Source organism: Rhea pennata, chromosome 6 (genome assembly GCF_028389875.1).
Source record: "Rhea pennata isolate bPtePen1 chromosome 6, bPtePen1.pri, whole genome shotgun sequence".
NCBI classification, from domain to species: Eukaryota; Metazoa; Chordata; class Aves; order Rheiformes; family Rheidae; genus Rhea; species Rhea pennata.
This window is the reverse complement of record NC_084668.1, coordinates 17753832-17778515: the sequence shown is the minus strand read 5'-3', so window position 1 is coordinate 17778515 and position 24684 is coordinate 17753832. Positions and strand designations below refer to the sequence as shown.

At 48.8% G+C, this 24684-nt stretch overlaps 1 protein-coding gene across 1 annotated transcript in view; it reads left to right on the top strand.

The window, feature by feature from the left end:
• CFAP65 (cilia and flagella associated protein 65) overlaps positions 1-18886 on the top strand; it is a 33035-nt gene extending 14149 nt beyond the window's left edge. Inside the window, exons 13-30 of the mRNA XM_062578899.1 lie at positions 506-658; positions 918-1083; positions 2410-2538; positions 3420-3645; positions 4544-4672; positions 5003-5179; positions 5873-5939; positions 9857-9967; positions 10764-10955; positions 11113-11271; positions 12606-12749; positions 13187-13303; positions 13905-14042; positions 14590-14655; positions 16094-16308; positions 17159-17308; positions 17733-18032; positions 18694-18886. Coding sequence (XP_062434883.1) covers positions 506-658; positions 918-1083; positions 2410-2538; positions 3420-3645; positions 4544-4672; positions 5003-5179; positions 5873-5939; positions 9857-9967; positions 10764-10955; positions 11113-11271; positions 12606-12749; positions 13187-13303; positions 13905-14042; positions 14590-14655; positions 16094-16308; positions 17159-17308; positions 17733-18032; positions 18694-18886 — 2832 coding nt within the window. The remainder of the gene's footprint in view (positions 1-505; positions 659-917; positions 1084-2409; positions 2539-3419; positions 3646-4543; positions 4673-5002; positions 5180-5872; positions 5940-9856; positions 9968-10763; positions 10956-11112; positions 11272-12605; positions 12750-13186; positions 13304-13904; positions 14043-14589; positions 14656-16093; positions 16309-17158; positions 17309-17732; positions 18033-18693) is intronic.
• The last annotated feature ends 5798 nt before the right edge of the window (positions 18887-24684 follow it).

The following is a 24684-nucleotide window of genomic DNA, read 5'->3' as shown; positions in this document are numbered from 1 at the left end:
AGCATCTGCAAATGTGCTGGTGACCATAATGCAAATTTGCCCAAACATGATCACATCCTCCTTGTATCCAAGACCACAGGTGTCTTAAAAAAGGATTAGATATCAATTACCCTGGGTGAGTTTGAGTGATCACACAGTAGCTACTGGGTCATGCACTAGAAAATGCTAACAGGTGGCAGAGAAGTGAGAGGACAAGAGCTTATGGCTTTCTCCTGCTGTTCTCTCACCTGTAAATTCAAGCCTCTACTGCGTTCCCTTAGTGCCTTTTAAGAAGGGCAAGGACCAGCACATCTCCAAGGCCTGGATTTCAGTTTCTGAATATGTATTCCCAGTATGAAGCTCTGACATGGGTAGCCACAGTGAAAGACTGAAGTGGGAGAGTCTCTCCAGTGTAGGCTAGCTGTGATGGAGGAAGGGGCTGTGCATTGAATGCAACCATTATTGTGTATAGGCTTGACTCTGGTCTGGAGCTCCTGTGAGTGGTCGCCTTCTCTTGCACTTTCAGGCTCAGGCTTGGACTTTTGCTCCGGACAAGAAGACGAAGTATCTCCTGCGAGCTGTGGTGTTCGTGGGCAGGGAAAGCCCCGTCCCCATGTCTCCCAGAAGTGTCTGTTATGCCTTAAGGATTGTTGGAGAGGGAGCACTGGGCACCATCAGGGTAAGGACATGGGATCCACTGGGTAATGTAAGAGGGGATGGGATGGGGACCTTTAGCTACTTTGAGGGCTTTTTTCTTCTTTATTTATTTTTTTTTCCTGATGTTCCCCCGGGCATGTGGGGCCCCATACAAAGTAGGGAGCCCTTTGCACTGCATTCTGCCTGCCGAGGGATCAGCACTCTGAGATAAGTGACCGTTACACTTGACTGCTACACTTGACATGTACCAGTGACCTCTGCACGGCTGGTTTTTATTCTAGGTGCAAAATGAGCACTTGGACCTTGGAAATGTTCTGGTTGGTGACCTGCAAAGCTGTGATGTCGTATTGCTGAATGATGGGATCTGTTCTCTAAACTACGTACTCAGTGTGGAACAACAGATCACAGGACCTTGCGATCCTGAGGAAGTCTGCAGTGATCCACTGGGTACTGTGAGGAGATTTGTGTGGGCTGGGACTTTGTGCCTCCCCTCATTTTTGCAAAGTCATTCTAGCATGAGCTCATGCTTGCTGGCTAGGTTGTAACTATTTTCATGGGCACCTTAAATTACCCATGTTTTATATGATAGAAATGTGCCTGAGAAGACATGAGACAATCTCTCTCTCTCTCTCTCTCTGTGTGTGTGTGTGTGTGTGTGTGTGTGTGGACAACACAAGCAACTTATTTTGTAGTGAGTAAATGTCTGAAATATTTCTTTGTCATGTTAACTTTGCAAAATCTTTCTATGAAAACATAAGTAGATTCCTGTTCCCATCACTTAATGAGTTGAAAATGCCTGTGCTGGTTTTTTTTTTTGCTCAAAGTTTATTCTGTGTGTGTTTAATTTTGAGCAAAATCAATGCAGCAAGTCTTTTTTTTTTTTTTTTTTTTTTACATTTACTAAAGACAGAAGAATGTGGTTTTTTGGGGGTTATTAATTTGTTTTATTGTAAAGATCCAACTCAAAACTACTCAATAGCTCTTCACTATCAAAGAGGCTGAAGGGTAGTGGAGTGGGGGGAGAAGTTTCCTCCACATGAGCCTCCTGTGTGATCCAGTGGGAAAGAGGTTACCCAGACTCAGGGATGCAGAAACAAAGCATCACAGTGAGAAGTCAAAGGGGATCATGCCACCAAGCACAGCCCTGGTAGGATGGCAACTATAATTCTGAGTGCAGTGTGGCTGCTTGCACTTCACAAAGGATATGAAGGTGCTTTTGTGCAGAGATGCACAGGAGTGTAGAGGACAGTTGCTCAAATAGTGCAGGCAGGGTGTGCGCACACGCAGGAGGTGGTATGAGTGTGACATGGACTGTCTTGTGTGTCTGCTGAAGGAAGAAGTCCCTTGATGACTGAGAACTGCCTGATCCTTGCTTAGGGATCTGCTGCAGGTGACTCTCCTATCATGCTGGTAAAAGCATCACCCAGAGCTTGGTGATTGAAGTTAGACCAGTTTGAACCTTGGAATAGGATATGGTTTCCCAGCAGAGAAGGGAATTAAACAAAGGATTAGCTTTTCAGAAGAACTGGTGGAGTCCAACCCTTTGTGGAAGTTCCCTACTCTTTGCCTGCCAAAGGCAGCCTGGATACTCCTGTAGAGCTGCCTGTAGTCCTAATCTGGGTGCCTGAACTTCTAAAATTGGTCCTAAGGATTAGGCATGGAGGGGCAGTGACTAGACTGGAGGTAGGCTTGGGGAGCAGTGTGCTGAATGCATGTGTGATGTAAGAGAGATAAGTGGTGACAAGAGCTTATGCCACCTCCTTTCTTCTGCAGCCTTAGAGCTGGAACACTCCAAAGGGACAATCCCTGCAAGGTCGAAAGCTTTCGTCCGAATAACAGTCAAGCCAGCCCGTCAACTGCGTTATACCTGGTCAATCAAACATGCTATTTGCACCCTCCCAGGTGAGAGATGGATATTTTGGGGAAAAGGGAGAAAATAATCCCCTCCCAGCCAAGTAGACTGTGTCATAACAGGCTGAGCTGCACAGTTCCCAGTGTATGAATCCTGCCTGCAGAAATCTCTGTGCTGAGCAATTCCCCAGAACTAGTCCTGCCTGCTGTCTCCCTTTTCTGTGCTGTTTTTGTGTTAGATAGGGCTGGGCCATGAGACACAGAGACAAGGAGAACTCAAGTTTTCTGCTGTTTGAGTTGCAAGATTCCACACTCCTCCACGTGATCATAGCCTCCTATGATGTACTTTGTAACATATTTGAGAGCTTCATGCAAATAGTTGTAGGTAGCTGGAATCCTTTTTGCAGATCTTAACCAGTGCCTGTATGAGAAAGGATACAATAGTAGTAGAAAAGGCAGAGAGAGAGGCAACAGGAATGTTCAGAAGGAGAGAACAACATCCTTTTGGGAAGAGATGAGTTGGACAAGAGGTTTACAGCTTGGACAGTGGAGAAGGGCAATGACACACAAATGATAAGGAGAAGATGGGGTATAAACAATTGTTCATTATTTTTCAGTATGAAAACAAGGGACACTTCACAAAATTATTAGGCTATAGGCTTAAATTAAGGAAAATACTTTTCCACATAGTGAAGAACTAAACTGTGGAAATATATTGTTGAAAAGGAGTAAGTTCATAGATTTCTGGTGATTTTTAAATTAGAAGTCATGGTACAATTACTAATTGTACCATTTTAGACATTTTCAGAAGCTGCTGTGTATGAGTCCTGTTCATTCTTTCTTTGGTCCAGGTAGGGCCGCTCTCCAATTTGCAGTTCCGGATAGCTGCCCCTTAATGATACATGACTACTTTTTGTTGTTTCCCTTTCCAGTTCCAGATCTTGTGAGCACCGAAAAGGACTGGCAGCCCCTCTGCTGCATAGTAGCAACAGGTGTCTACCCAACTCTCTGCATCACAGATGCCTGCTCAGCAGGGAGTGCTGGCGGTATTAGCAAGTTGCACCTCTGGAGGCTTTTTTCCCTGGACACGCTGAATGAATATTTGGAGCGAGACCCAACTCCCAGGGAGCTCACCTACAGAGTTCCCACAAGGCACAGGTAAGAGGAGGAGATGGTTCATATTTAGCCTCAACACAAGCACAAGCCAGACAGAGTTGCTGTGACTGTTAACTTGTTTTACAGCTCACTGCTGCCTGGCACTCTATTATACCATCCCAGTGCCATGCAGATAGCTGCTCACCTCTAGTTCTCTGCTTACCCTCCCTAGAGGGAAGCCACAGAATCACAGAATTATTTAATTGCAAGGGATCTCTGGAAGTTTCTGGTCCTATCCTTTGCTCAAAGCAGGACCAGCTAGATCAGGTTGCTCAGGACTGTGTCTAGTTCAATGTTGAATATCTCCAAGGATGGAGAAACCACATGTGCCTGCACATGTTTCCATTGCTTGACCACCTTCAATGTGATTTTTTTTTGTGCCTAATATCTAACATATCTATCTTGTGTTGCAACTTGTGACCTTGCCTCCCATCCTCTCCCTGTGTGCCTCTGAGAAGAGTCTGGCTCCATCTTATCTACACCCTCCTATCAAGTAGTTGTAGACACCAATAAGGTCCACTCTGAGCTTTCTCTTCTTAAGGCTGGACATAATTCTCTCAGTCTGTCCTTCAGCCCTTGACTATCTTGCTGGCCTTCTGCTGCACTTTCTCCAGTATGCCAATGTCTTTCTTTTACTGAGGAACCCAAAACTGGATTAAGCAGGACTCTGAACTTCCCTGTATGCCACTCATTCCCATTAGGCATATATAAAAGATAATTTGGAGAAGACCCAAAGGTCTTCCTTGCACCCAGTGTCTTTTCTCCAACAAGACCCAGCAACATAAGGTCAGAGAAGATTTATAAGGAAGAAAGCTCATGTAGAATGACCCTTTCCCAGGTCATGCCCTGCCAGTTCTTCTTCTTGTCTCAATTTAATCTCTCCTTTTTCTTCTGTGACCAGCACATGCTCAATCCCTCCAGTGTACACACCTGTCCTGCTGGATTTCAACTTTGGAGCTGCCCCGATACACTCAGAGCCTACCCTTGTGATGCTCCTGATGGTGAACAAGGGTATGATGCCAGCTGAGTGGTAAGCAGTGATTGCTGGAGCCCAGCATTCCCTCTGGGGTCTGTCTAAAGATACAGAAATGGTCACAGGGTCATGGGGCATTTACAGATGAATGGGGTAGATTTCATAGGTCTGACTTGTTGTGACTGAGATCTGTTGGTGAGTCTGAGTGGGGAAGCAGGCAAGAGAAGGCAGAAAGTTGTGCAGGTCAGATCTGACATAACTTGGCAGAAAGTCAGAAATGAAATGTTATCTGTCCTGTTATGCTAAGCCTGGCTGGTCTGAACATGCTGACTGTGTCCTTGGGGAGGTTTTCTGTCCCTGACACTCATCAGTTGGCTGGATCCCTAGGGCCTTCCTATTCCCTTCTGATCAGAAGATGGACATGGAGCACTGGGCAGAGGATGCTGAGTTTAGCGCCCTTGAGCTGCATCAGATGAGAATTCAGGAAAACCAGCTCTTCAGCATTTCCCCAAAGTCTGGGAGACTTCTTCCAGGCCAGGAGGAATCGGTCCAGCTCTCTCACAGGTGACAACAACTGCCAGTTCTCCAGAGCCTTATGCTTTGTGCCAGGACAGCACATGCCAGTAGAAGCCCCTGAGTTTCCGTGACAGGTCCTTTCCCCTCTCATGCCACTTGCCCAGCAGAGATTGGGCAAGTAAAAAGTCTCTGAGCCTATCCTGTTTCTGGGTTCCACAGACCTTCTCCTCCTCTGGGGAATACTGTTAATACCTTTAACACTAGATTGCAATAGACATTTAGGGTGACATGTTAGGAACACTGGCCTGCTTTGCCTGCTTTGACCTGACAGCTGAGGAGATGAACAGGAAACTGCACTTCCTATGGCTTTGACCATACAGACATAGTTGTTTTTGTCGTCAGCTAGAGCTCCTAGCTCTTGAGTGCCTGCGGATTATATGAAGGAATCTAACCCTCTCTGCTTTACACAGCAGTCCTGACCTGAGAAGTGCTGGTATTTCAAATGGCTTTGGCCTATAAACTCAGGTTGCTAAATCGTTGTGTGACTAAAATCAACATTGCATCACTCATTCCCACCCAAACACAACTGTCCCCCTCCCTGACTCAGTGGCCCTTACGCAACATTGACTCTTTAGCAGGGAAATGAATTGTCTCTAATGGACTGTGTGACCCTGATTCTATCACCCTGGGCACCCTGGTTAGTTTTAATGTTTCTCTCTCTCTCTCTTCTTGCTCTGCTAGACATGATTTCATCGGCACTGATCATCTCCCTGTTCTGCTGAAGGTTTCCCATGGCCGTGAGATTCTGGTAAGGTAGCACATGTGTCTTGCTCTGTTTACAGAGCAGCAACAGGTGTGAACTGAATTATAGCTAGGTGTTTTCCCCAGAAGCTGCATGGCATGCAGGAAGCTGTGGCCTTCCCCAGGAGTCTGCATTGACCAGGCTGTAACATGAGGCCAAGCAGAGACATAAAATCAGCATTCTGACAAGCTCATGGTTCCAGCAAAACATGACGTGACAGTGCACTGGCAAAATGCCCCCTTGGATGTAGTATACACTGGTTACTCCAGTTCTTTGATTCTTAACCTATGTATTTTATTAATGCTGTTAGTGCAGAATTGCTTCCTTTTGCAAAGCAACTCCAAAACACTCTCCTGAGTTTTACATTCCCAGCTATCTCTCTATCTCCTGGATAGAGTTTCTTTGCTTGCTTCCCCTCCTTTATTCTGCCTCATAGTGAGTTCTTCCATGCAATGATCCTGGAGTTCAGCTCTGTAGCCCATTCTACTTTTCTCTTATCCAGCTTTCCTGACTCTCTCCATCTCATCACCTCTCCTCTCTCTTCAAAAACCCCTGGAATGTACTTTTCTCTAACTGTACCACCTGCACTGGCTGCAGTTCTGGGACCCACATCTTGGCACAGGAATGACAGAACATCCTCTGGCTCTGAAGGTGTGGAGGCAGATGCTTCACCAAGCCCAGAAGGTAGTCCCTGCTTTCCTTGTTGGCTGTTCCCAGGCAGTCCTGATGCCTTTGTCCACCCATTTCCTCCTTGCCAATCATCAAGGAGCTTCCCACTCATTCTTCCTGCTTCTCTGCTTACTAAAGCATCTCAGAGCTGATCCTGCTCTGTGTTTTCCCTGAGCGTTTCCTCAGGTTTGGAACTCATTTCTCTCTCTGTCTCTCTCCCCCTCTCTTAACTGTCAGTTAGAGTCAAAGTCACCTTGTGCTCTGCCAGGCACAGCTCATGCCCGGCTGAGCCTTCCTGTCTGTCTCTAAAGTTTCCTATGAGACCATTGTGTTCACACATCTCTTTTATTTTTCTTTTCTTTCAGGACTGTTGTCAGCTGAAAATCCAACCCGTTGACCAAGCTGTTCAAACAGTGGCTTAACTGTGCCTTCCCTCAAAGCCCTTGGATGGGCTCCCTGTGCTCTGCCTGCCTGGCACAATCCTGAGAGTGGCTGCAAGCGTTTTGCCAGCTGGCCAGTGAGAGATTAGGCTTTGGAGCCTGTAGGGCACATACCCTCCTTTGCCAAGTAACCGATGGCTTCGGTGGCTACCAGAGGCAGCAACCCTACCCCACACTGTCACTGTGGAAGGGCTAAAAAGGAGTGGGAGGCCCTGCAGATGCTAAGGGATGCCTGGGTGCATTGGAGTTCTGGCAGATAGGAGCTGCAGAGGCCAATCCAGAGGCCTGGAGCAATGCAGGTGGTGGTGACCTGCAGGGGTCATCTCTCCTCTGCACCGTGGGCTCCACAGTATCAGTACTGAATTGCTACCATTTGAAAGTAGGAGTCGAAGAGACTCTTTCTGTGTAGAAGAGACTGGCAAGAGTTACACACAGTGTGCCTTCATCCCTTTCAGCTGTGGCACAAAGAGTGCAGAGCTGTTAGTCTCTGTGGCAGAGGCTGCTCTAAGTGCATTTGTGGGGTAGAGCTGAGCAGGCCATCCCCCTGAAAGTCAGTGAAGCTTGCAGAATGCATGCTAACCTTAAGGGAAGAAAATACTGTAATGCCACCCCGAAAGTTAAGCTTTGGAAATCTTGGGACAGCATCCATAAGCAGAGGTGGAGGCCGTTAGGCTAGGGTATTGCTTGGTGCCTTTATCCAATTGCAGAGCAGGCTGCCTGGTTTCAGACTGGTGACATTAGCCAGCTGCAGGCCAATGCATGATATTTTGGAGGCCATCACAGGTCTGTGATGTATCTACCCATGTGGACATGTTCTGACCTACCACTCCTCTCTGCTCCTCCTCCTGCCCAGTCTGTCTGATTCATCTTCAGGAGGAATTTCCTCTCTTCCTTACTCTTCCATTCAGTGGCCTAATTTCAGCACTGAGATAACTAGATTTATAGGTGCTCTGAAGGAACCAAAATTTCCTCCTGGAAGTTTCCTGAGACTGCAGAAGCAAATTTCTGTGCAATTTGTGTGCTGCCCACTTGCTTGTCCAGGAGAGAAATAGGGCCTCTTGCTGTCTAGAGCTTTCACAGGTTGCCCTTTGCCTCCTCACTACAGCCTTTCTGTAGCAGTGCAGCTGTGATCTTCTCAAAGCCTGGGGATAGTTTGGCTGGGCAGAATCTGCAGCCCTCAGCAGTTTCAACAGGAAAAGCCCAGCAGGCTGCAGATGTTGGGCTGTGAGGTGGCTGCAGGCTGCTTCCCAGAATTCACTGGAGAAAACGGCTGGATCGTAGGGAGAATCCCCTAGCACACAAGATCCATAAACTGGATGTGTTTGCATTTCAGTTCATAGCTGCTAATTAGGTATTGGGAGATGGTGTTACACAGAGCATGTGTTCTCCAGGCAGCTCTGCTTGCTGGGGACTCTGACATCCCCTTCCTCTCACGCTCTAAGTCATTGCTATGGGATGAGGTCTATGCACACTGGAAGGAGAACTGATTGCAGCAGGTCTTCATGTTTCTTCAGTTGTCTCACTTAACAGATAATCCTCTAGTCATAGCATCCTGTGTCCAAGGAAGCTGATGACAGTCTTTCCTCAGCAATTGTGGCCCAGTGGAATCACAAGTCTGTAAGCTCAGTTCTCTGGCTCCAGTAATATAAACATGGCTCAAGGAGGATCCTGTCCCTGTGGCCCTTGCTGTTTGAAATTGTCAGCTCCTGTTCTTCTATTTGCGTTGTATCTGGACTGTTGAGGCCCTCAGGAGGCTGAACTCTCATGTAGCACTCTGAAAAGATGAAATGGTGTTATCCTATGTGCGACTTTATCATTGTCTTTCTAGTCCTCTCTCCCTCCTTACTTTGCTTATGGAGCTGAACTTGAAAGGAATTGCTTTAGAGGAATCACCATCCTCTGCTGTTGTTTAGGCAGCTGATACAGGGTCTCCTACAGGTGTCTGCCCAAACTGCTATCACAAGCATCTTCTCCTTTTGCATTTGCCCTTGAAAAATGTGGCCGTGCTTTAGACTTAACTGTTTGACTATTAGCTGCAGTCTCCCTATGGCACATCCAGAAACATTACTGGCTTTGAGATTGCTTTGTAGCCTCTTTCTCCAGGCAGCAGGCACCATAGGAGTGTTTTGGGGTGCTTCTGCAGGAAATTCTGCAACGTGACTAATCTCTAGCCTGATTCCAGTTTTCTCCAAATGCAGACTCCTATATCTCTTCTTTTTCCATGAAATACCTCTATAAATCCCTCTGCTTTTCTTGAAGCACCTGGCTGCTGCTCTACTGACAGCATGCTGTTGATCATTATCTGATCGCTCAAAATTTGGCTGTGATCTTCTTGTAGCTTTGGGGATCTTTTTTAGACACATTCTTGAGCAGGGTCATCTTCAGAGTGGGGACATTCAGGTAACCTCTTCTAAGAAGAGGCCATTACTTACCTAAATTCCTGGCTTTCCAAGGATTTGGATGTCACGGCTGTACATTCTCCCATTTGCAGTCCAGACACCTTCTTTCATGGAGAATTTCTATCATATACTTGCAAAGGGAAGCATGTGACACTGGGATTGATGTCTGACTTCGGGAGATGGTATATTTCTCCTCTCTGATATAAAACAGAAAACTTTCAGAGAAGAGCTAACAGTTCAGTAAGCTCTCCATCTCCTTGCTTAAGTGTTAAGACACACTCCCCTGATATAACCAATTTAAATCTGTTACTGCAGCTATCTGCAAACAGCTTGCAAAATTCTTTAGATTCCTTGTGTATTTGTAAGTGATAGTGCCTAGACTCTGAGAAAGTGTCTGTGTTTCTTTTTACTGTAGCTAAACTTCAGCGGTGTGACGGTAGAACAGGGGCAGCGGTACGTTCACTTTACGTCCACTAAGCACCTCTTCATGCCCGTTGCTATTGGGAGCTCTCACCCCCCTACACAGGTGAGCAGACTGGGGCCAAAACCAGCAACAAGCAGAGGGAATTAGCTAGAATGTCATTGTGTCCCAAGGACAGGCAGTGTCTGAAGCGTTTCCCAAGAAGCAGAATGGTCTCCCCAGAAAAGTTATCGGAATCCCATTACAGAAAAACCTTGAGACTAATACTAGGCAAAGCCTGGAGGTGACCATTGGGATATTAATAATGAAAGTAGCTCTTACCGTCTCCAGTTGTACAAGATTTGTTCAGTCTAGCCAGAATCCTTATGAGGTGTATAAGGCTGTTCCCCTATTCTCTTACATTGGATCTCAGTGAAGACTTGTCTAGCTGCTTCGGGCACACTGGACAAAAATCTTAATTAGTAAATTAATTAAACTTCCTTAAACACTTATTCAGCAAAAAAGGTGGCTTTGATTCTGTTCAGCCTAATTTAGTTGGGAAATGAACAAGTCTGAATTGAATGAAGAGCACTTTTGTAAGAGTGCTTTTGCATTTTAAGTAATTCACTTTACAGTGATCCCTTTAGCGAATTTGTATTAATTTTCCCCAAGACTGAAGTCACTAGGCACTACGTGGAGAGGTACCATAGTTATCAATGTACATGGGTGCTGATAAACCTTCAGTACAGTTTGCTATCAGAGCCTCAGTGATAAATCCTGGCTTTATGAGGTATCTTCATTCTTAGCAGACAAGCTGACTAATTAATTAAGCATTAATGCTTATCGGAGTCCTCTGGGAAGTGTTAACTAGTTTAACCTGTGCATGGTATAACAAGCACGGCTCTCTCTGACTCACTTCCAGATTTATGAGCTGTACAATGGTGGCTCTGTGCCTGTGAAGTTTGAGGTCCAGCTGGACAACACTGAGAGGATTCAGGAGGATAACTTTCAGCATCCTGTGTTTGTCTGTCTGACTCCCAGAGGAGAGATTCCTCCTGGCACAACAGGTCACATTGAGTGGATCTTCTCACCACTGGAAGCCAGAATGTACTCGGTAACGTTTTTCCATTCATGACTTCTGAGACTCTGAGGGCATAGGAGAGTGTGCAGAAAATCACCTGAGATGGGTCCAGTTTCAGTCCATTTGTCCTTTAGCAAATACACTGACAAATATTACACTGGATTTAATCCTCTTATCTTGTCCAAGGCAGGTTGATGTTCCCATCCATATCCTGGGGGGTGATTCAGCTCTGATCACCTTCCAAGGAGTAGGCTACGACCCAAATATCATGGGAGAGACTGCTGCGTTCAACAAAGTTTTGTCTCCTTCCGTCATTCCAGGTTCTAACAAACTAACTGTTCCTGGGCAGGTAAGTTCAGATACAGTGATATGAGCAATATGATCAGTCCAGAAATGCATGAAAAGAACTGAAATATGCAGATGGCCCCTTCTAGCAGTAGTCTGCATTGCAAGGGAGCTCACTGCCATGAGATAGGGCAATATATTTCCCTTTCAGCAAATCAGCTAGAGCCCAACTCATAAAAGCAGTTGTCCTGAAAGATGCCTTTCTCCCATCCCACTGCTTCTACTGCCATTAGAATCACAGATTTGAGGTTTGTTTCTGAATTTCCCACTAAAAGCTACTCCCCACCACAGCTATCATTTTGGTTTTCAGCTAAAATAACTTTTCCTTGGTACTTCATTCACAAAAAGAACATTCACATTATACTCATGACATAGTGTCACAGCCTGCATGCCTCCATTTCTTGGCCAAACCCAGGCAATGCATAACCTGAACATAAATTACAGGATGGTCACCAGCTCAGGCGTATCCATAGGCATGCACTTGTCTGACCCATCACTAGGTCAGCGTAAGTTTGGTTGGCATGGTTAGAACTGGCCTACTAGTCTGGATGGTCTGTTATTAAACCCAATTCTCAGATGTCAGTGTAGTGAATCAGCATTAAACAGCATGAGTGAAGGCATACTCCAAGCAGGTAAAGGATTCATCCTGAGCGACATTAACATGCCTTCCCCAGCGCCTAGCAATAGCTGTATATGCTCTTTGGCTTTCAACAGGGCAGATTGCATTCCTGGGAAAAGCAAATAGAAAATGATTAAAAACCTATCTCAGACTGCCAAGGAAGTTGCCGTTCCTTAAGGCTTTGATGTCCATAACCAAGAGTTGTTAGCTTCTCTAATGCTCAGTGCAAATAATTAGAGTCTATGCTGTGCCTGGAGAGTAGCACAGGCTGTAAACTAGTAGCAAGGTGATTTGGGCAGCTGTTTCCCAGAACTCATAGTCAAGTTGATGGGGATTTTGCCCAAGCATAGAGCTTACACTTTTGTCCACTAAAGTGAGGAAAAGGCCTAAACAGTAAGTGCTGTAAAGAGAAACCGGATGCTACCGGATCCTCTATGTTCCCAAGATACCCTACTGCCCCAGCATCAGCGTAATGTCCTATTCATCGTGATGTCAACCCCACTGCAGCCTAGCTGTCCTCTTGCTGCAAAAAAACATTTTAACCAGAGCAAGAATGAGAAGTAAAACACCCCTTCAAGTTGTTACAGTAAATATAATGAGCTAAATGTTGTTTGTGAATTGCTCTATATTCTGAAGATGGCTGTGTGGCTGCCCTTGTCCAAAGGCCAGATCCTCTTTCATTAGTGGTGTAACCTTTACTTTTCACCTGCTTCCTGTAGGTAGCCACTTTATCACACCACAGGATTTGCCTCGGAAATATCCCAGACTGCGTCAAAGCTAGCCGACTTGTCTTTCTGAACAATATCTCAGACAGCAAGGCTGTTGTGTTTGCCTGGCATGTAGGCACTCCTAAAGACAGCAGGGTGAGTTCTTCCTTCTCTCTCCTCTACAGTCTTCTTGCCCATCTCTGTTGTGCCACGAGAGAAGCTTCCCCTCTGTTTCCATCTTAATTCTGAGATAACAATCCTAGGGAATTGGCTTTTGCACTAACAGATGGAAGGAAAGGGCTGGGAAAAGTGAAGGCAAGGGAGGAAAAGACAAAAATTTCAGAAAGGAAGTCTGTAGACTTCAGTTGAGGATACATGAACCTGGAACTAGAGCATGCAGTAATGAACCTCAGGACCCATCTACCACTTAAGCTCATGGTCATTCTTTGGACAAGAGGACTGCATCTCTCTCATGCCACATACTTCTGCAAAGGGCTGGAGCTGGGAATTTCCATGCTGTGTGTTCTGCTGGGGAGGGCACACATCAAGGGCACAGGACAGAGAAACAGATCCTCCATGGGTTTTTATTCCAGATGTTGCAGATTGTTCCAGAGTTGGGGGTTGTGCAGCCTGGAGAGAGCACCCCTTGCTTCATCATGCTGCAAGCATCAGGAAGTGCTTCCTTCTACAGCATGGATCTGGTGTGTGAGGTGAGACTCAAGAGATACTTGTGTATTATCATCAATTAGGCATGTCACTGTCATTCCCAAATGGCTGGGCCCAGCATTCACCTTCCAGCTGAAGGAGTTCTAAGCTCTGTAATGGTGGCCAGCATTTCTCAATGGTAATGACACTGAGCTTCTTCTCTGCTGATGGTTGAAGTATCTGGCTCTCTGTGGATCACTAGATGAGGTGTGTTTGTGCAACACATGGCTTTCTGAGCTGAAATGGGTTTGTAGAAGCCAGGATTTGAATGTGTAGCTTTCAGTGGGAATCAGAGAATTAAATATCTGTAAAAGGCAAATCTTGCTTCTTTAAGAGTAGTGGTAGTACCTAGTTGTGGTACTGTCCTTCTGGCCTATGCTTTCTATGTATTCTCTGGTAGGAAATTGTGTTCTGTGTGTAGAAGTTACAACATCGTTCTCCCTTCCTGCATCTGGGAGACATGGAAAGGGCTCTGGTTGGGACCTTGTGGAATGGAGGAATAAGTGACAGGCATGGAGCTGGGCCAGGGGGTCGGTCTGACATGCTCTGTGTTATATACTGCTCGTCTCTGGCCATGCTCCCTGCAATAGCAGTTTTTCTTCATAGGTGTACGTTCAGGAATCCCTGGCTCAGTATGAGAGGGACCTACAGGAGTGGGAAAGGGAGAAGGAACAGCAGACTGTGGAGTTCACCATCACAGAGAAGGATCTGACAGCTAAGAAGAAGCCAAAGTCACCGGCAAGAGTAAGTGCTGCCAGAACTTTACACTAGCTTAGCTTAGCATCCAGATCTCAAAAAGAAACCTTTAAGAAAAGCCAGGTAAGTTCATAGGAGGACATGAGGCTCTCATCTACTCAAGATCTCACAACTGGCTTGTGGATAGCGGAAATAGAGAGCTTGGCTTCTAGCCTTGTGCTTCACACACAAGAGCAGAATCCTTTATTTTCTGATTAATATCTAGCAAAGGGATAGCAGATGGGGAACTTGATATGAAAATGTTTTTTCTCGTCACGTTACAAACTTTGAATTTGCAAGTGATCATCTGCAATTTGGAAGTGCATGAGAAATCTTAGGAAAAACAAAGCCAGGGGTTTTGGAAATTGATGACTGTATTGTTAAGGATGGATGAATGCTGGTGTTAGGTGTGTAACTACAATGAGGAATTTGGCCTTGAGTAAAGAATAGGGAGATGAGATCATTGACTCTTAGCTTGAGTAAGGTAAAACAAGATCCTGGAGTCTTGTTCTGCTTTGCATCTTTCCTACATTGTGTTTTCTCTTCTTTTATGTAGAAGTCATCAGATTCTACTGCGATGGAAAAACTTGCTGAGTCCTCAGCTGTGATCAGGAAGTACAAGGTAAGTCAGGGCTGTCTCACTTGTACTGTAATCAAACTGGCTCTCTTAAGGAAAGAGTAAGGTGCTGGATATCATGGTGTGAGAGCCTGGACAGAAAAAGACAGTGGGATTTCTAGCTTTAAGGCTTTTTGAGAGAGACTCTTTGGATGAGGCAGAGGAATCAGACAGTGTGTGTCCTCTGGGCAGTAGCTTTCCAGCTGAGGTGAATGGTAAGTGAAATTAGAATCAAACGTGCACCAGTGTCTGGAGAAAGAGGTAAAGACAGAAAGGATGCACGTGGGCAGGACAGTTAGTACCTGAACTGTTTTCATTCTGGTGCCACAGTGGACTGTGTGCCATGATGGAAAACAAGCAGGACCCTGGCATGATGCCATGCAGACTGCTGAAAGAGCTGTGCTCTGTCCCTGGGAGAAGCAGCAGGCAGGAACGGCTCAGTTTGCCAGCTTTATCTTAGGGTGCACTAAAGAGGCTACTCTGTGTTTCCCCTCAGATCACACTCACGTGCGCACACATATTAGCTGCCTGAGTTATAAAGACAGCTTTTCCAGCACCAGTGGCAAGGTGAGAGGAAAGGTCCAAGTGAATGCCCTGCAGAGCATTATGGGCCCAAAGGCAGAGCCATGTTGTGTATACAGTCTTCAGCAGCATGTGGGAAAGGAACGATAGAGCTTGTGGAAGGATGTGAGGCTGAGGCTGAGCAGATTAACTCAGCTGGGAGACACAACTTGTTAGCTCAAGCCTGCCACTGTTCTAGGCCATAGCAGAGCTTCTGGGACCCTGCAGAGTACCTGTGCATGTCCTGCACTGTGCTGTGTGAACGTAGCAGCTCAGGGAAACTCTAGCTTGGACTGTATGCACTGTGCAGTTAGGTATGATCAAGGATGTGGGGGCTGCATGAGACTGAGGTCAAGGCTGGGATGGACGTAAGGATGGCTGAGAAAAAACAAATACAGCTCCATTTAGTGCTCTAGGTTTTTAGCTCTTGGTCACAACTTGAAGCCTGTTATGGCCTGCTGTGTTTGTGTCAGAGGTGTTGAAGGCCAGACTCCAGGGATGATTTAAGCATGCATCCTACATGTGTGGTCCCTTACAGCTCCCCAGTGTGCTCAGAAGAGCAGAGATGGTCTTCCAGAATATCCTCGGAGAAGGATTGATGAACAACAGCCCTGAGGGCCCTGGGGATCACCCCGAGGACCTGCTGATGCTCAGACCTGGTGCCACACTAGGCAGCAGGGAGGGAGCAGGCCTGATTTTGCAGTGTGGCTGCTCATGCCTGAGTGGGGTGCTGCAGCACTGAGATCTGACTTGGTGCTGTTTCCTGTCCAGGATCTGGTGTCTCTGACTGCTCGGTGTTTCAGTTCCTGAGCTTGTGCTCACACCTACCTGGGCCAAAAGAGGAACTAAAATTAAACGCCTGCTATTTCCTTCTCTCCAATAGACATTGCCCCCTATTGGAAACCACCCCGTGCCCAATCCACCTGCCAGCCGCTCTCAGAGGAGGCAGCTGCTGGACAAAGAGGCTGGCAGGCTGTGGGTGAAACCAGAGCCACCCAAGCCCATCCTCTTACACCTTGGTGTGACAGCCAGGTCCCACTCCATTGAAGACTTCTACAGCAATTTCACCTCAGAGTTTCCCAAGTACTTTCTGAACTGGTAAGACATGCTATGACACTTTAAGCCACATCCTGTAGCTCTGCTCTTCTCCTTTCCAGTGCTTTGGTATCAGGCAAGAGATGTCCTGCTTTCCCTAGCATTGATTGACAGGACCTACTTCTGTCCTTCCCTCAGAGAACAGTCTTGTGTGCGAGGCCTTGAAATGTATGGGACAAAGTGTAAGCTGAAATTGTTGTCAGCAGTGCCACACATGGGGAGGGCAGGAGTATTTAACAACATGCTTTTCTGGGAAACTGCTAAGCCTGAGAAAGCCTCTATGGGATGGGTTGTAGCTCTTGTTGATGCTAGTGTGAACCAGGACTAGCTCTTCAGAGGGATGTGAGATAAAGTAGCCCTTTGGGAGATACTAGCAGATAGCTGAGCGTTACTCTCTTGTGAGAGTGTCCCTGCTGCTCTCATGGGTGCATCAACTCTCACTCCTCCCCTTGCTTGCTGCAGCACCAGTTATCTGCATGGCTCCTCACTTACGTGCAGTGCTGCTGTTCAGAGCCTCAGCCAGAGGGACGCAGGTGCCTCCACTGATAATGATGCTCTGGTCATGCTGTATTATGGGACACCATCGCTGCTTGCCTTGCCCACATCTGCATGTGGCACACATGCAGTTTTCCCTCCTTCAGTTTTCCCAGTGTACTTCCTCAGTGTGATGTAGACCTGCCCTGCCCGGGGGGAGGATGAAGTAAGAACTTGATAGGTATGAGGTGACCCAGCTGGCCTGTTGGCCCTAGCTAGCGTCAGCTCACAAGGCTCTTCTGTGGCACACAGGTCTCAAACCTGAAAGAAAGCAGATTCAGTAGTTCTGCCACTCATGGAACACTTCCTTGTCTCACAGCTCCGTCAAGGACCAGCCATCAGAGAATGATTCTGTGGATGGGAGCAAGGACAGAGATAGGATAGTCATGGACCCTGACTGGCTGTCTCTGGCTGCTGCTTCTAAACAGGAAATGCAGATAGTGACTGACATACTCACAGGTGTGATCAGGTATGTGTCCTCTCCCCCATTCTGATCCCCTGTGTCCTGGCAGCGTGCTGGCAGCACAGCCAGCCCCTCTGCTAATCCTAAAGGAGTCTATGCACTCATACTGCCCTGAAACAGGGAATCCAGCCTGCAAAAGGCGTGCATGGGAGCCTGTCTTAGGGACTGCGAGCTCAGGAGTCACGGTGTGACAGCCAAAGGCAGTGTCTTGTTCCCTGGCTAGGGACTGGGCCCATCTCTGCATAGTGATTAGCGTTGCTCACTGGGAGCCAGGGTGCTCTCCCTGCCACTGTTTTGCCCTGCTGACAGCCAGTAAGGCACCTTGGGACCTTGTACTGTCTTTTTGTATTTGTACTGGCTTGTGCTGCTCCTGGGACCAGCTACTTGATCTACCAGGTCTCATTTGTTGTTTTCTCTTTTTCTCTCCTAGAGGCCTCTTGGAGGACACCCAGTTCCATGATACAATGAGCAGAAGTCTGGATGAGCCCATCCCATATTTCTCTCAGTTGGGGTGTGAAAAGTCAGCAGAGCTCCAGGAGATGGGGCAAAGCTCCGGAGTCCCCTCCAGGGTCTCTCCTTCCCCAGATCTTTACCTTGAGGAGGAAGATGAAGGGATGAAAGAAGCAAGGCAGGGAACTTCTCTCAGCAATGATTCACTGGTGTCTTGGGAGAGGATGAGTGATCTCCTTCGTCATGAGCAGTTAAAGGAGCAGAAGAAGATGATGAGGAGGTGAGGAAGAGCTCACACAGAGAAGGGAAGAGCTGAGCAGGCAGGCAGCCATGGCATCACACTGCCTGGACAGAAACTCATTTCTCCCTCTATCCTGAGGTGTTTCTGCTGGACAGCCTCTTGTACTCTGTGTGGAAATCCACATCAGCTTGCCGAAGCATTATCTCCCAAGTGCAGTTTGTGAATGGTACAGGTTTGCTATGTCCTGGGGCTGAGCACTGGGCAGTGGTAGGATGCTGGTGGAGAGTGAAGCCTGCTTTGCACTGATGTACTCTTGGACATCAGACCTTAGAGTGTAGTGTGCACTTTAGCTCTTATTTTTGCTACAGTGTAGCATCACTTCGTATCTGCTGTGGCTATATGCTGGCACTTTGCTACAAGCCACAAGTATGTGCACAAATATTCACCATAGCACAGCTTGGAGGAAGAAACCAGTAAAACCACAGTCACCCGACTCTGTCTGAGGCCACTGAGCTGGTGACAGTTCTGGGAGAAGGGTCAGCACCTCATTGCTCAAATCTTTGGTTCATTAGCCTCCGTATGGAGGAAACAGTCTGTGCTCAACTGCTCTGACTGACATGTGCTGGGAGGAACCCTAGCAAGCAGCCTTCCTTATCCGCTCTCTGATAACTGCCGTCCATCTGCGTTCTCGTCCCTCCAGGCAGCCAGCCTTTGGGAACCTGGTGGAGCTGGTGCTAGAAAACACACTGCAGAACATCCTGATCGAAGCCAGCCGTGGGGAGGTGGTGCTGACAGCCCAGCCCAGGGTCATTGCTCTACCCACCAGCCCTTTCCAGAGGTATCGGAGTGTATCTGAACTGCGGTGGAGGACAGAACCTGAGCTTAATAAGTAAGGCTGCAGCAGAGCCAATTTTTAGACCACCCAGGATTAGCTGGGTTGCTGCCTATCAGGGACAAGACTGTCTGTGTGAAAGGGGAAATCCTTTCCCTCCAGCCCCTCTGGCCTTTCTTGGCTTGTCCTGAGCCACAGACCAGAGGCAGTAATGCTGCAGCCTTCCTGTGGGCAAGAGACTGGTGTGCAGCTCTGGGGCAGAGTCCTGTGAAGTGAATGGCTGGCAGAGGATGCAAGCACTGGAATTCACAACCCAAGGAGGCTCTCTTCCATGCTCCCTGGACAGGAGTAGGAGGCAGGAGCTCAGGCAGCATGGCCTCTGACAGCAGAAAAGGGACAAAGCTTTCCTGGTCCCACATCACTGAGTAGCCTCTGCTATGGATTTGGGGAGTCAGACGGAGGTATTGCCCCCAGCTGCTGAAGATATGCCAAACTGCAAACTGGGCTTCAGTCTCTGGACATGGCCAGCTGTGCTTTACTGAAGAGTCTCAGAGGAGACCTTGCTGTCCATCTCTTTGACCCAGGAACAGCCCATCCATGCAGATCTGCCATTGGGAAGTGTGAGAAAGACCGGGCTTCCTCATGGCCCAAGCTCTCTCCACCAGTGTTCACTCAGTCTACAGAATGGTGTGGCCAGAAGGTGCCAAAAGCATCTAGTTAGGTTGAGGGAAGGGCCGTATGTGGGGAGGCAGCTTTGGGGCTGAGGCTACAGCAAGAGGATTTGCCCAGGTTTGTGGAGAAGTGGAGGGCAATGGGATTGAGAGAGAAAGGGGGAGGGATGTTGGATGGAACTATCCTTTCCAGAGCTGCAGGAATCTTGTCCAGATGGTGGCTGTTCCCTGTCATTTCCTGGGGAGGGATGATGTCCTGGGGAAAGGCAGCATGCTGTATTCTCCTGGCTCCAAAGGCAGTATCTTCTCTTCCAGAAATACCAACCCAACGCCCCCACCCTCAAGAGCATAGCTGTTGTACTCTGCGCTGCTTGATTTCTGCAGACACATTGAAGGTCTCCGTCTTCATCTTCAAGGAATGGTTGTTCCTAGCTGTGTCCTCAGCTCTAATCTGAATCCTCAGCAACTCTGCAGCTGAGCTGTGAAATCTCTCCCCTCTGTGGCTGGCCACATCATCAGTGAACCACCTTTCTATGCTACAAGGAGCATACGGACAGCAAATGTACTTGCTCCCGCTGCCCAGAGCTGGGAGAGAAATCTGCTTTAAAACGTTGCTGAGGAAGAACTGACACTTGGCACTGCAGTGCTGAGTGCCTGCTGAGTTCAGCAGGAAGCAGGTACTGAATCATCTTTCCCTCCTTACTCCTGTGGCTGCCCTGAGGGTCCCGCATACAGCGATCCAGCCGAAGTGAGCAGCTGCAGCATTAAAAGCAGCCCAATAAAAGGAGCTTGGCCTCTAGGCACAAAGTCACCAATGCATTAAGTAGCCAATACATCTTGGTTTGGTAGCACCTTGGATGAGACGCCCCCCCCAGCTCTCCCCTTTTAAAACTCCAAGGCTCTTACATGGGGAAGGGGAGGCCTTCAAGCCTGAGCCCAGCATGTTGCTCTGTCTGTTCTCGTTGCCATATGACTGCCCACAGGCTGGCCCAAACATGGGCTCAGTGCAGGGGCCTTGCAGGGAGGAGTGTTGCTGTGAAGAAGCGGGGTTAGTCATTGCCAGGAGGTGGCAGTGTTAGTTCTGAGAAATCCCAAATGCCAGCCTGGAGCTGAGCTGGGCAGGGGCTGTGTGCTCCACTGACAAGGGCTGCAGGCTGGCCATGCCAGGAGCATGGCCGAGTTTAGTGCGTCACCTCTCTTCTGCAGGCCTGGTGGGCTCTGCTAGATGGAGCTCACCTGGAGCACCCTGCTCTGTGCTGTGCCCAGTGCTGATGTGTCTGGTATCCCCCTTCACACTCTCCTGCCCTGTATTCCCGGTGCCAGGACCCAGACAGGGTGGGAATTGCACCGTCTCCCCTTGCAACCCAGGAACAGGTAACCGCAGAGGGTTTTTGTCCTACCTGGTGCAGGCAGATGGCCACTGTGCCCAAAGGTGCTGCAGCTCTTGCAGCACCATCCTGGTGCTCTGCTCTGTGCAGGATACCTGTGCGCGCAATTGTTACTAAGCCCCAGGGCTGAGCTGTTCCTGTTGTCAGAGATGCAACAAAGGCTCTGCTTGCTCTGGAGCTCATCCTGGCCACCTGGGCTTCCACATGGGTCCTGGATCCATCTCATGAGAATTGCAGCCCCTCTCCCCTTTCCCCAACATGCTGGATTGCAGTCCTCTGATAGCAGCTTTTCTGTCTTCCTTTGGACAATGATCCTTTGGACATTGGATCCTGTTGAGCGGACAGTGGAGTACCACCTCCTTCCTCCCCAGCTCCAGAGAGCAGCAGCCCAAGAGCAGGGACCGGCTGTTCAGTCCATTTGGGAGTAACTCTGCCTGGTCCAGGCCCATCGATGGGATATGTTCAATCCAGATGCTGTGTATTCCCATGACAGACTTTCCAAGCTGGTAACACAGGGGCTAGAGCCCCACCATCCTCCTAAGGCAGGCTGAGTTTAGTTCCCTGCTGGAGCCCAGGGCAGCCTGGAGTAGCAGAGAGGGAGCTGGTCAGTGTGTCCCCCCTCAGACCTGCTGCATGGTTTGATGCCCTCCTATCTGGGCTGCATCACTGTTAATTCCTCTGCTTTGCAGGACTGATGGGTCAGTGTGTGAAATGCTATGTGTTGTGCTGGTTTACCAACAAGTGGATGTAGCCTGGATGCAGGCACTTGCACAGGGAATGGTTTTCCTGTCATTAAAACTCACATCCTCTCCCTGTTCACCAGGGCTGAACACAACGGGGACCTGGGGGAAACAGGAGACTGGCACTGTGCTTGCCAGTTAGAGTAGTATCAGAGGTGAATTCACTTCTCTGACTATTGAGTTCCTCTAGGAGAGAGCCCTGAGACAGTGCCATCGATGATGGGGGAGTCAGAGAAGTCAGCAGGGAACAAGAGCTTTGAAAGCTACCTGTAGATCTGAGACCTAAATCTTTCTTCCCTTGGCTCTTTGTACAAAGTGTGAGATGGTTGTGTGTCACCTCTGTTGTGGGTCTTCTCCAGTTCCTGTCAACCCAGCATGCACCAGGCAAAGCCAGTAGTAGCTGTCACCTACTTTTCTTTTTATCCTCATCCAAACGTAAAAATAGGTATCAGACAGTTCCTTCCCCAGATTGGGGAAAATCCTACTTAATCTTCTCAAGCTGGGAACAGATCTGGGCCTTAGTTTTTGGAAGACACATTATGTGTGCACAGCCCTGTGTGTTGGGGACAGCTGGGCAGAGCTGTGTGCCTGCGGGAGAGCTGGGGAGGCTATTAGTCCAGAGAGAGCTGGTCCCTGCAGTCTAGGACAGGCTCAGCAGGAGTTAAAGCCCGGGGTCTGAGGTAATGCCCTGTATCCCAGCTGTGCGAAGAGCAGTGGGCAGGCTGGAGTGTGTGTGTGGGGGGGCTGCCTGGCTGGTGGGGCTTGCGGCAGGTGCCCTGCACTGCTCTGGCTCTCAGCTGTATGAACTGACAGCCTCAAGGGCTCTGTGGGCTCAGCCCAGCAATGAAAAAGGACCTGGTGACTGAGCCCTTGATTGCTGTCCTCCTTTGCAAAGGGAGGGGGAGGCAGCAGCATCCACAGGCACTGCCCTGGGTGAGCTCTGGATGGCAGAGAGCCCAGAGTAGCAAGCTGACCCACAGGGACTCTGCCCCAGGGCTGCAACCTGGCCCCGGATACAAACTCCGCTGAGGCTTCCCTGCTCTTGTCTCACTGCCCCCAACAGTTCCTCTCCATACATGGATCTTGAGGGCAGCAGCAAGGAAAAAGGGTGGATAGAGATGTGCAGCACTGGCATGGAGGATATGGCCCTAGCAAGAGGCTCTGTCTTCTTTACCTGCTGCAGCAGCCGTGATGAACCTGGCTGGTCCATGGAGCAGAGCCCTGCAGGTTTCCAGGGAGCAGGACCACAGCCCAACTCGCAGGGAAGGGGAGCAGCTCTATCTCTTACTGTCCACATTCAGGTCTTTAGCAAGAGAAAGCTGGCGTCCATAGCTTCGCTGTGTTAGAGTCCAGAGCTGGGCTGGGCCCCAAGCCACATTCTGCAGACCTGCCCCAGCACCAAATATGTTTCTAATGTATGTCTCTATGAGAGATATCATAGATATGGGTCCAGCTCCTTCTCGCTGGTGTTTAGGTGATGCTCCCACAGGGCTGGGATGCTGGTGTTGGGAGGCAAGATGGCAAAGTCCATGGCCTGCAGGTATATGGCCCGAGTCTAGCCGGCTGAATGGGAGCCCGCCAAGATAATGGGACTCGCCTCCTCCTTGTGTTAGCTATCAGGAGAGCTCAGCCATCAGGTCGCTAATGCAACGCATAACAGGCCTTTTCTTCTTTGCTGTTACTCCTGGCTTCTAGGGAGGGGTGAAATGGCCTTGGGGCAGGTGGGCAACAGAAGCTATCCTGAATCCCATTAAAACATTTAACACCTGCTGAATCGTGCCATTGTCTGGGATATAAAGGGAAGAGAACAAAGCTGTCTTCCTTGCCGGAGTGTCTGCAAGGCTCTGCTATCCCCTAGCTAGGGAAACCTGAACCTGCTGCAAAGGCCCCCCTCCCCTGGCCCGACTGCCCCCCACACCCTGCAACCCTCTCTGTTCATGCTGGGAAGGCAGCAGTGCTAGGGGACGGCCCCTTGGACCCCCTTGCTCCAGGTACGCATATCCCTGGCTGAGATCAGCCCCCACCCTCCCTCCCCCATCCTGAGGGTTAGGCAGGCATGAGGAGAGCCCCTGCTCTGAAATGCCCACTGTGTCTGCAGAGGCAGGGAAAAGGCCGGAGAGAAAAAAGTGGAGGCATTCTCCAAGGCCCACGGCAGAAGTAGGCAGAGGCCCTTCATCTCTGGTCTCCCGCATCCGAGATACTGGGCTTTGCTGGCTCAGCTGCATTGCTTTGATATTTGGGCTGGGAGACTTTGTGGTCCATGCTCAGGTCAGATCAGGACACTGAAGGACTCTCCTGACAGCTCTGGTAGGGGCTAGTTATTCCTTGTGGGACAGTAATGCAGCACGAACCCTTGGCTGCTGCAAGAGGAGGCTGGGCCTGCCCTGTGTGGGCACTGCTACTCAGCTTGGAGCAGCACAGAGAGGGCAGAGTCCTGCCCAGCACATTTTGCATGCCAGGATGCAGAAATGGGAAAATCCAAGCATCAGGCCCACGCAGCATCAAAATAAGAAGGAACTTTGCATTTCCTCTTACTGCTACAGCCCAGGGCAGTGGTAGTTCTGCTTTTTCCTTGCTGGCAAAACTACTTGAAAACAGGGTCAGGGCTATAAATGAGGTACACTGGCATCCCTCTGTCTTGTTGTTGTGCCATGCCTGGCTGGCCAGAAGGCTGGGCTAGAGGTGCACAGGCTCCCCGAGACAGCAGCAGGCAGGCGTTCAGGAGGAGGGATGGAGCCTGTCTTTCAAAATCCTGACTCTGAGAGGGCCAAAGCTTCAAAGAAGAGCTGGGTGGTGGTGGCTGATAAGGATCTGTGGATATCCACTTACATTTGGGAATCCATTTACTTCAACCTGCAGGCGCGCTCTGCCTCTGCAAGGGGCAACAGCGGTGGTTTCTAATGCACACCCAGAGCCAGCAGCCCTGCAGGTGTCCGCCGTGGGGGTTAAAGCAGCGTTACCCCTTTCCCCACCCGCAAACACACCCGTCTACACAAACAAACACATCAGTGCACTCGCACAAAGGAGCTTCTCCTGCCACCACAACTGCACTTCATGCTC